Source organism: Silurus aristotelis (genome assembly GCF_946808225.1).
Source record: "Silurus aristotelis genome assembly, chromosome: 16".
Taxonomy (NCBI): domain Eukaryota; kingdom Metazoa; phylum Chordata; class Actinopteri; order Siluriformes; family Siluridae; genus Silurus; species Silurus aristotelis.
Genome location: NC_139589.1, coordinates 24,443,965 through 24,456,249, shown reverse-complemented (window position 1 = coordinate 24,456,249; position 12,285 = coordinate 24,443,965). Strand labels below are relative to the sequence as shown.

Sequence of the window (12,285 nt, the reverse complement as noted above, 5' to 3'; positions counted from 1 at the left end):
GAATGGACCTTCACCATTAAGGTCTATTCAGGGTTGACGCTACCAGTGTTGTGCTCGTTACTAAAAAATAGTAACTAGTTACAGTTACTCGTTACTTCATTCAAAAAGTAACTCCGTTACTTTGTTGATTATTTACACCAAAAAGTAATGCGTTACTGTTAAAAGTAACTTTTTAGTTACTTTTTTAAAGAACCTTCTTTAATGTTCCCATTAATGCCCTTTTATGTGTTATGGTCTACAAACACAAAACTGACTTAAACACAAAGTTATTTTAAACACTATTAAATTAAAGTCAGAGCAGCACAAACTGAATATATCACAAGGATTTCTGAAATAAAGAACAAAACAAGCTGAATAATAGATTCACAATCAAACACTAAAGTGGCTTCTGCATCATAAAAGCTGTTGTGTTGAGCTCTTAAACATGTTCCTTTCACAGCTGAAGTATGAAAACTATCAACAATGTAGAACAGAACACCGGGTTAGCTTCTAGCTTCTAGCTCCTAAGGCATGGAGTTCCTGGAGAAGCTTCAACAGATTGGAGTTGCTGTTTATCGCAGTAGATACGAGCTTCGAACCAGAAAGACACAACTTACATTTGACTACAATTGTTTTTGTCTTTATGCTCAACTAAAGTGAAATAATGATCATATTTCCACTTTGAGAAACTCGTCTTGCTCTCGCCTCGACTCGCCATGACTGCCGCACAGACCTGAATAAAAGGAGACACGCCCACAGTGCGTCTTCTTCGTGTTTACAGAGGGTAATCCACCAATCCTACAATGCGACGCTGCTGTAAGCATGTTAGACTGTAGTCTACACTTCAGCCCAAATTCATTCATTTAAAAAAGTAACGGGTAACGCACCATACGGTAACGGTAACAGAGTTACTTTATTTTTAAAAGTAACGCGTTACAGTATCAGTTACTGTAAAAAGTAACGCGTTACCGGTAACTAGTAACGCGTTACTGCCCAACACTGGACGCTACCTATAGGCAGCGTAGGCAGTTGTCTAGGGCATGGGTGTTAAATCTTTTCCACAAAAATGCAGGTTTTTCTTCCAACCAATCAATGCACCTGATACCACCTTACTAAAAATGAAACTTACATATAATAATCACAATGATATAATAAGTCAATCAGGCTGATGCTAGTCAATCACTGGTCCTTCATGACAAACTAAGGCTGATATCCTAATGATGAATCCTAATCCTCAAAGTTGTGTTTGGGGGTCCAAGCATGTATACTGCAAAATGAGAAGATCCAGATATCTTTTTGCTGACTGCTACATTTCCTTATTAAAAGTTGGAATCCTACCCAAGTCTTTTGCGGGCCAAGAGTCCAAGCAAGTGTAACTGTCTATGCACTCAGTATGAGAAGAAACACGAAGTTAGTTCACGTATATACACAATAGAGCACCACGTCCAAGAACATGCAGCTATGTGAGCATGAGCAGCAGTTTGGAAAGATGTCTCAGCCTTCACCCTGCTGGGATTGGCAGCAGTTATGCGACAAGGAGATCTAAGGTAGAAGTGGGAGGGAATTTTATATGTTTGAACCTGAGGAGGAAATTGTATTATTCGCAGGAGATTTCAGCGAGAAACAAATCTATAATCTATCACTAGTTACCTGTTATATAATCGAACCCCCCACACACCATCAACCTGAAATCATACACTGTGAACCATTGTGTGTCAAATCACCCTATGTAATTCTCCACACCTCACACCTGCTTATACACAGGGTCTAATCGATGCCTGTCACTGAAATCGATTTCTCCAGTGCCTTGTTGCCGACACTTCCTCACACCGCATCTCGAGAGAGATTAAATGCAATTCCACCTCTGACAGAGTCTGTAATTATCTGTATATGTCTTAAAGTCATCTCTACAATTATGAGAGTCATTTAGCGTTTCAGCATTTCAGGCCATTGAACCACATCCATAAAGGTGTGATTGAGACACCAGGTGTGGTCGAAGATCTAATCGTTGTTTAATGGTTGCATGCAACAAAATTCAAATGGGCTTAATAGACTTAAAATGGCCACTCTGTATCTGTATAGACAGTTTAGCTGACACACTAAACAATAAATGTCAAAATCTTTCCAGTCTCGTAGGGTAATTAAACCAAAAATGCAAATGATATTGCGCCTACACCAACGTTACAATTGCACCATGTCTTCTCATGGATTAGTCAATAAATAACGTATGTCATGTATCCAGTCTTCGAACTTTTTATCGAGTTTAGTTTTAGGTGTTTTTGCTAGTTATCAGTCTTCCCTTCATGCTGTCCCCATGCCTTCATTACACCTTCATTGTTTCCCATCTCATATGCTGTTATAAACATATAAATAATATGTCGCAAGGTGTTTGCTGGAGCTACAGTAGCTAACATTTTGTTCTTTCCAGGGAAGAAGAACTCCCTCCTGCTCCAGAAGTTCCAGAAGGACCTGAATGCTGGCGTGTTCAATACGCAGGAGAACGAGCTTCTGAAGCAGATTATCCGACAGGATCGGGAGATGGTGATGATGGTGGAGAGGAAGCAGTCGGTCACAGGTGCGAATTCGACGCCCATGTCCGGAAACTCCATCATTAACTCGCCGGCTCAGCCTCCGTTCGCAAACAGTCAGTTCCAGCAGCACCCGCAGTCCTCGCCCATGACCCCAATGGCCCCAATGACCTACAGCACCTCGGCGTCCATAATCCCCGCAGCTCGCCTAGCCGGGAGCGTGGCCTTCTCGTCGCCAGGCAACCCGGCTACGCCCCTACAGCAGCCGACGCCCGGTGGCGTCATGTCTCCCTGCTCGTTCACGGCGGGGCGAACCTTCCAGTACGGATCACCAACGGCTTCACAGCTGTCCCTGGTGCCACAGCTGTCGGCCGTAACGACGCAGCAGCAGCAGGCGTCCCCGCAAAAAAACGAGGCAGTTCATAGCACTCTCAGCAGGGACGTGCGCCATCTTTCGGCCTCTCAGCCCTCGTTGCCTCATGAAACCTCACTAGCCATTAGGCAACATCCATCCTCTGGAGAATCCTTGGCATCTATTCAGCCTGCAGTAAGCCCCTGCCCCTCCCCACAGGCCCCTGGCTCTGCCCCACAACAGGGTGCCATTCGTGCCACGGTTCCTCCGAGGGTGGCGCTTTTCCGACAAATGTCATCAGGCGCGCTACCACCAGTGCGAGCAGCGCCCTCTTCAGTCCAGCACAGAGATCCTATGGGATCCAGGAGAGAGTCGGCCGTCTTAAACAGCGGCACAGAGACTGAACAAGACAAGATGCGGTTTGCATCAAATTTATGATTTATTTTGTTTATTTCTTCTTCAGTTATTTATTGATCGAGTTTTTTTTTAATAATTGATTTTGCTTCATTTTTATGGAGAGAAAAAAAAATATTTTTGTTCCTTCCTCAAACTAACCTCGTAGATTTCCTGTACAGACTCGACCCTTGTATTATATTCTATTTTAGAAACCATTCTCCTTCAACGTAAGAATGTATATTATACAAATATATACATGTAAAGCTAGAATATTGACACTGCCTATATGATAAAGGCAGGACAACACTAGTATAAATGCAAGTCTTCCTTTCTGATATGTATATATGAAGGACATGCTGGGGATTTTTTTTTTTTCTTTTTTTTTTTTTTTATTTTGTAACTGGAATGAAACACTAAAGCCGGCAAAATTGTTCAGTTTTTTTTTATTAATTTTATTCTTGATTTTTTTTTCTGCGATGTCCAAATACGAGTCCAGCAGCTTTTTTAGGCATCACTGTGGAAAACCTACACACAAAACCGATACTGGCGATCCCACAAAGAAAAAAAAATTCCTCCATCCATATGGATATTAATGAGGAGGACAGAGAAGACAAGGAGGAAGAAAGAGAAGGTTCTTAAAGCTAACGCTGAGTTTCTCCTCTGTGAAATAACAGTCCAGTAACTGAGGTGTAGTGTTAAGACCGAGGCAGTGTTACAGAATCCAAAGGGAATAAAAATTGCTGATTTTATTTCTTTATTTTATCAAAGTTCTCCTGTTTATGGATTATAAAAAGGCAGTAGGGCTGCAAGTGGATTATTTTCTACCCCTGAGGTTTCTGAGACTGAACACGACGAAGCGTCTTGACTGTGTACATTTCTAATATTTATAAACTAAAGATTATCACCATTATGCAATAGACTGTGATTATAAAAATGAAACTATATGTGTGTTGTAAATAGTTTTGTAGAGCTAGTCCTTGCAGAATTACGTGTGTTGCATTTCTCGAAAAAACATGGCGACGTCTTACCAGTCTGAAGCCTGGATCCCACCTATATATGCATATGTATAACAGTGGCACCCGAACACCTGATATCATTCTCATCAGAGACACGTTGCGAACCTTAATGCAAACGACAACGCGATGGTCGAGTCGATACGGGATTTATACCGAGCTATAAAAGGCTGCGAGAGCATTTACAGCGATCTGTAGAGACCGCAGGAGAGCAGAGCGGAGAGATCAATGATGGGACAAAAAGCTTTTTTGTAGTCTAAAAGCACACTTATTTCAGGAGGTTGTCTCTAAATGGGCCCCGTATTTATAGGACATCGATAAACGCGAGTGATAAGAACCTTTATCGTTACTGTAATCTGAACGCTGCACTGACTCCGCCTAATTCTGTTTTATGTTTACGTCAGTATTACGCTCGAGCAATCCACTTTACTCTGTATAATCGCTATGCAGCAGCTCTTTTCCCTTTTTTTTCACTATTAGCAATTCACGCTTTCACAACATGACTTTTCACGTCTGTAACGCATCCCGCGACCAACCCCAAGCCCCGAGTTAATGCGGAGTTACTGTTACCATGCTGAAGTCAATTATATGTGTGTTATTCCTATTATACACTAATTACGTCAAAGCAGCAATCAGGAGTCTTTTTATCTGTCATTATTTTCACAGTTTTGACGTTAATATGACAAAAAAAAAAACTAAAGAAATTGTCTCGCTAAACTGTACCGACACTGCAGACTCCTCCCATCACTTTACCACAAAACAAAAAACAAAAAGAAGGAAAGTAAAAAATATTCAGCGATAATATACACACGTGATTTAATCCGAACATCTGGAGCATATAGTTTATACAAATCCCTATGTGGGACGTTGCTATAGCAACACTTGCTATAGCAACACCGCCTACTTACCTGATCAGAGTAAAATAATGACCAGCAAAGTGATGTAAAAGTGTGTGTAAGTGTGTGACTGTGACACAAGTGCAAATTTAGTTAGTTAGTTAGTAAGTTAGTTAGTTAGTGTAGACTATAGACTGGCCCAGGGTTACATGGTACTTTACTGCCCCTAGTGTTTTATGCTGGTATTACATTCCATAGCTATAGTTTCTGAACAGCCATCTTAATACATCATATAGACAAAAGTTTGTGGACACCTGACCATCAGATTGGTATGTGCTTCTTCTGAACATCCCATTCCTCATCTAGTTCCCATCTGCTCTAATAATCAGCTCCGCTCTTTAGGGGAGGTGTTACACTGGATTTTGTAAAGAGTTGAGATTTATTCAGTAAAGTATGTACTGATGTACAGTAGGTGAGGTGAGGAGGCCTGGGGTGCAGTCAGTGTTCACATTCATCCTAAAGGTGTTCAATAAGATTTAAAGCGCTATAGCAGGAGATTTTCCACCTTATCCCATAAAAAACAGATCTTCGTGAAATTGCCTTAGTGCACAGGAGCATTGTCATGCCAAAACAGGTCTAACTGTCCTAGTTCAAGTGAAGGGAAAATATCATGCTGCATTCAAAGGTGTCCAATACAATTGTGTGCCTCCAAGTTTGTGCTAAGACTTTGGAAAAGAAGCACATCTGGGTGGAAACATCAGGCGTCCAAATACTTTTGACCATACTGTGTATGCATATATGCATATTTATAGTTAAAAGTCATAATCCAGGCTTGAAGCTAATGTTCTTAATGATTTTCCAAATTAGCAAAGCAGTAACTCGATAGCTAATATCCAGAGCTAGTTAGCATTAGGTTTCATGCTAACATCGTTTTAAACACCTCAGCACTTTTATGCCTCGTGGTAGTCGCTTCAATCCAATTTTTAGCCCAAATGGAAGCAGAAACGATGCATAACCTGGGCTTACGATCGGTCAATTATCCATCACGAGCTTCATAACAAGCACCGCTAACCAAACGTTTTTTTCATTGCACAAGTCTTTTTATTTTAGAAGGGAGAGAGAGAGAGAGAGAGAGAGAGAGAGAGAGAGAGAGAGATTATCCGAGCAAATAAATCCATCTTGGCCGCATCAGTGGTGCGCAGAATGAAATGCCAGATTGAATCTGATTTGCACTGTACACGGCTTTTTTTTGCTGTTATTGAGCGAGGATTTGTTTTTTGTGTCTGTCTGTAAACGGTGGCAAAGACGAATCAAACTAAAGCTAATACTGTGTTGCATTAAGGTTTTGTGTGTGTGTGTGTGTGTGTGTGTGTGTGTGTGTGTGTGTGTGTGTGTGTGTGTGTGTGTGTGTGTGTGTGTGTGTCCATTCACCATGAGGCTTAGGACTCAGGTGTATTATGCCGAATTGTAACCCTTATATTCTGTTCACTTTACATACTCATACATATTTGAACACTTTTCTGTAGTAACTATTGGAAGGAAGCAGATCGCAGTTGATCCGTCATTCGTACGGATCACGGCTCACGGATTAACATGCACGTGACCTGTGGCTTAATTGCTCGTTTTTTCATTTGCGGAATAATCGTAATTTTTTAATGATAGCCGATTTTGCTTTCTAAGTAATTTCAGAACTACACTGAGTAGTCACGTGTTCACGTGAAAGGGACTGCAAGCGAAAGAGCAGAACATCTTGCGTTCTTCTGCTCCTTGCTTTCTCTTTATTACAAGAAAAAGAAAGCCAATTAGGTTTGTCTCCTCCCCCTTTTTTATTGCTGATCTGAAAAATTACCCAATCTGTTACTCAATAACCGTAACGTGATCCGAACCGTGAGTCTGGTGAGTACGGTGGGTGCTGAAGTGAGATCATGTTGTTTCCGGCGAGAAACTCACGTGTGAGGCGCACACGTGATGAGATTAGCAGACACAGTGACACACGTGGTCAGATCAGCAGCGGTTACGCAGATCCTGGTGTAAACAGGACTCTGTCTTTTGGCACACTGACTTGAAAGTCGGTGCTTCCTGTGACTATGCGTGCAGCCTTGTGCTGCCATCTGTTGGCGTGTTACAAAACGAGTTTTAAAGCTTTTTAAAACCACCTCACAAGTAAATCGTTCCTGTCATGACTGAGCAAATGTTTTTCTCGTCTTCAGCAGAAAAGTTTTGTCCGCATGTCCTCACTAAAATGAAGATAAAACACTGAACCATCTGATCAGTGAACAGAACATGAGGGTTAAATAAGACGGCGGTGAAGCGAAAAAGTATCCGGACCTCGAGTTAGAAGCCTCATTACATCACGCTTTAGACTCACAGGATGGAAAGAAAAACCATGGCGTAGTGCAGAAACCGATTTGCATTTCCGTATGCATCATCACAAATACGTCCACATAACGTGTAAAACTGTCGACGTTTTGATTAGACGTGATCAGGTTTTTTTTGTGTCTGCCTGAAAACTATATTTGTGTGTATGTAAATTGTATCAGACGGAATGTTCAGCAAACGCACGTTTTTAAGTATTTGTGTGCCTGAACTGTAGCCATAACGTCCCCCTCGTCCTCTCGTGGTTCCTGTCTTGCACAGACGAGTTCTCAGCAGTATGGCCTGGTGTCCAAGTGACCTTCGAGTCCTGTCCCAAAAAAATGACATATCGTAATTACGAGACATGAAAGGAACATGGATATCTTTAGGATCATCTTGAAGTCATCCTGTTTATCTCTGAACAAACGTATACAATTTTATTCCATTCATTAGTAGCGAGTTTGCATGATTGCGTTTGAATGATGTGTGAAGCAAAACTGGCCAAAGCAAAGTAACATTCTTCCACTTGCACTTTAAAATAACAGAAGAAACGCTCGGGGATGAAACCGGCAATACTTGGCGTTTGGTTTGTTCTAAGACGGTTAATAACGTGAGATGTCACGTCTCGTCATGGACTTTTTTTTTATCTTGTTATTGTTGTAATCGTATCAGTTAAAAAAAAGAAAAAATTGTAAACAGTTTTGTTTATAAAAAAATTTTACAAACTACTCATTTAAATCACATGGCCCAGTGTAGCTGTATAATTTTGGTAGTTTGTTGCTTGTGGGCGTGGCTTGTCTGCTAATGCTGTTTAGGGGACATGTCCTGCTACGGTCACTTGTGGGGGCGTTTTCTACGGGCATTTGTGGGGGCGTGTCCTGCCTGGTACTGTGGTTATTTGTGGGGGCGTGTCCTGACTGACTTTGCCGTAACTTTTGTGGGCATGTCTTGACTGCGACTGTGATTATTTATGGGGTGTGGCCTGACTGCTACTGCTTTTGCTTTTGTGGGTGTGTCTTGATTGCTACTGCTGTTGCTTTTGGGGCGTCTCCTAACTGCTAACTGTCACTTGTGGGGGTGTGTACTAACTCCCGCTGCTTCTGCTTTTGTGGGCGTATCCTGAATGCTACCGTTGTCGCGTTTTCAGGGATGTGTCCTGACTGTCACTGCCATCACTACTGATGGTGTGGCCTGACTGCTGCTGCTGCTGCTGCATGTGGGTGTGTACTATCTACTTCTGCCGTTAATTGTGGGTGTGGCCTGTTTAGGTTTTTAAATTCCCTTGAGAAGCTGTAGCAGCTGTACTGTGTGGTGAAGCTCGCTGGTAAAACACAAATGAAACGCTTATCAGAAACGTAACACGCTCAGCACTAGCTAAACTAGCGGCGTGCATTCACCACAGACACCAACGATCTTTTTCCCACTTCCTTTCACGCCTTATTTTTCCTTCAGAATTTGTTTGTTTGATTCGAACGTGACCAGGATGTAGCATAAAATCAACGTAATAAACATTTAAAACCGAAAGTTTAGCGCAAATTTATTCTTTTTTCCATGTTTTTTCATCACATCTCGGTTCCTGATGCAGACCTCGGACTTGGCATTGGGTTAGCGATGGTTAGCCACAGCTGTTCTATTGTCAGTGCTTTTTGCCTTTAGAGGAGAAGTGTTTCTGCCATTTAACCCTCACACTCACACACACACACACACACACACACACACACACACACACACACACACACACACACACACACATGTAGAACAAACAAACACCGTTGTTCAGTACTTTGAGAAACCAGCACAGAGATTCCTGCCGTTTATTTTCCATCTTTTTGTCTTTGTGTGTGTGTGTGTGTGTGTGTGTGTGTGTGTGTGTGTGTGTGTGTGTGTGTGTGTGTGTGTGTGTGTGTAAGCGTGTAAGGAAATGAAAACTAAAGAGACAAACAAAAAAGAGGCCGTGCTGCGAACGAACACAGCTACAGAACCACGTGGCTGCTTGTGAGGATCGTCTCTTCCATGATGAAAAAGTGAGGCGAAAGAAAGAAAGAAAAAAAAAAGAAAGGAAAAAAAACTCTCATCTCTTTATTCTGCTGATTGTGTGCATTAAAAAGGACAGAATAAATTGTGAAGAGAAAAAAAAGAAGGACATTGGTTTATTCGATGTGGAAAGAAAAAAGATGATGACTTTCTTACCACTTTATGCAGATAAAATAAATTTCCTCTGTTTTTTCTTTTTTGTTTGTAAATAATTAAACCTTTAAAATCTAGAGGGAAAAAAATAAAAGGAATAAAGTAATTTACTGTCCCGTCTGTGTGTTTTCACTGTTTTATACCTATATCATATCATGCTAGGTTTTTAGCATAGCATGCTAGGTGTTCATTTGGAATGTTCAGAATGATTACACAGATAATTAGCCAAATAATTAGCTAGCTATAGGCTTGTATTTAAGTCTGCTAATGTTGTGCAGGTTAGCATCACATATATTAGCTAGTTTAAAGTATGTATACATATTCATGTTAGCTAACGTTAGGTTGCACGCTACATATTAAATTAATACAATTTTGAGCCAATTTTGAGCTAATAAACTTAACATGTAGCTATGATTTGGATGTTTAGCGTGATTACACAGATATAAGCTAGATAATAAACAAGCCAGTGCTAAGTGTGTATATGTGACTGCTAGCACTGTAAATTCTCGCTAACATTAGCCTGCAATCCTCACATCACATAGTATACTTTTGTGTAGTGTTGTGTAGTGTTGTATACTTTTGTGCAATGTTGTATAGTTTTGTGTAGTGTTGTATAGGGTTGTATAGTTTTGTGTAGTATTATAGTGTTGTGTAGTGTTGTATACTTTTGTGTACTGTTGTATAGTGTTGTATAGTTTTGTGTAGTGTGTGAATGCCATGCATGTAGCAATGTGTAGCGTTGTATAGGATTTTTTGCAGTGTTGTATAGTTTTGTGTAGTGTTGTGTAGGGTTGTATAGTTTTGTGTAGTATTATAGTGTTGTGTAGTGTTGTATACTTTTGTGTACTGTTGTATAGTGTTGTATAGTTTTGTGTAGTGTGTGAATGCCATGCATGTAGCATTGTGTAGCGTTGTATAGGATTTTGCAGTGTTGTATAGTTTTGTGTAGTGTTGTGTAGGGTTGTATAGTTTTGTGTAGTGTTATAGTGTTGTGTAGTGTTGTGTAGAGTTGTATACCTTTGTGTACTGTGTATAGTGTTGTATAGTTTTGTGTAGTGTGTGAATGCCATGCATGTAGCATTGTGTAGTGTCGTATAGGATTTTGCAGTGTTGTATAGTTTTGTGTAGTGTTGTGTAGGGTTGTGTAGTGTTATAGTGTTGTGTAGGGTTGTATAGTTTTGTGTAGTGTTGTATAGTTTGTATAGTGTGTGAATGCCATCACAATGTCGGAATGTCAGTGTGTGTTTTGCTGCTCTGTCTGGACATTCTGTTCTCATACAGCGATTAAGACTTAGTAAGTGCGCACGCACACGCACACACACACGTGCACACAAACGAGCACGCACGCACACACACACACACACACACACACACACACACACACACACACACACACACACACACGCACGCACACACACACACACACACACACACACACACACAAAAGGAAGGTGCATGAGCCGAATATGAAAAATGGGCGCGTGGGGACAGTGAGGATCTCCATTCATTACCCCCTCGATACAGATCAGCCGTTAATTATTAACGTGTTCAGACAGATCCTTTGCTCCCCACAATAAGGCAGATGGTAGCACTGAGTCTCACAGCACCACCGCGCCGGTGTTACGTTCCTGCCACAGGGTCGACCGAAGGAACCGTCTGAGAACCAGAAATCTTAGTTTTTCTCTGAACTGTTAGCACAATGTCAGAGGCACACAATTGTACAGGACGGGTTTGGAGGCAGCTTAAATTTTCCCTTAACTTGAACTAGGAGTCTTAAAAGCTGATCCAGCATGAAGATGCTCCTGTGCACAAAGCCAGCTGTTCGAAGATCTGCTTTACATGGGTTGGAGTGGGAGATCTCCTGCTGTAGAGCTCCAATAATGTATACATACATATCAAAATAATACCTATATTATGGTAATATTACTAACATGCTCGAGGGTCATGACAGGATCGCTGGGAGAAAAAAAAAATGGCGGCTGTATCACATAAGGACCGCCCCCTTTGCAAAAAAGAACGCTTAGTAATCTTTTTGCTAATTCTTCTCGATCTGGTTTATGTCTGTCTTTTCATCGAGCCCAAAAATTCACCGTAATCTTAAAAAATAAAAACGTTCTTTTGAGGTGATTTGATTATTATTTCCACAAAATACACTGCATCTTTAACAGATATCACAAACCCATGCAAAAAAAACGCACTGATTCTGCTGAACATCACCGATTTGACTCACTCAACTAAGTCAAAAACTCGAACCTATCAGCTGCTTCGGCACCATGCTAGCGCGAGAGTTTGTTGTAAAATGCTAAGCTAAACCGCTATAAAAGAGCGAGCGGCGGTCAAAGATTTTCATGACGCATTTCAAAAACCCAGCCGTGAGCGAGTCATTTGGGAGGTGAAAGATTCGCTGAAGAGTCGTAGGCTGCTTGGGTACGAGCAGGTGTATAATGGGATGCGAGATGTTTGCTGTGTTTAGCGCGTTATTGATGTGTCGCTGCTGCTTATTAAATTGATACAGCGAGCGTAACAGTAGACGAAGGTGATGAATATTTCAGCACACACGAGCGACACGGGGTTGTGAAATAAACGCCTCACATGATACCGTCGCCTAAATCGATATCCCAAAGATAACATGGTGACAT

The 12,285-nt window shown here is 41.2% G+C and overlaps 1 protein-coding gene across 1 annotated transcript in view; it reads left to right on the top strand.

The window, feature by feature from the left end:
* Positions 1-9,617, top strand: part of hcn1 (hyperpolarization activated cyclic nucleotide-gated potassium channel 1) — a 77,396-nt gene extending 67,779 nt beyond the window's left edge. Inside the window, exon 6 of the mRNA XM_083565409.1 lies at positions 2,408-9,617. Within this exon, the coding sequence (XP_083421535.1) occupies positions 2,408-3,297 (890 nt within the window). The 3' untranslated portion in view covers positions 3,298-9,617. The remainder of the gene's footprint in view (positions 1-2,407) is intronic.
* Positions 9,618-12,285: the final 2,668 nt, after the last annotated feature.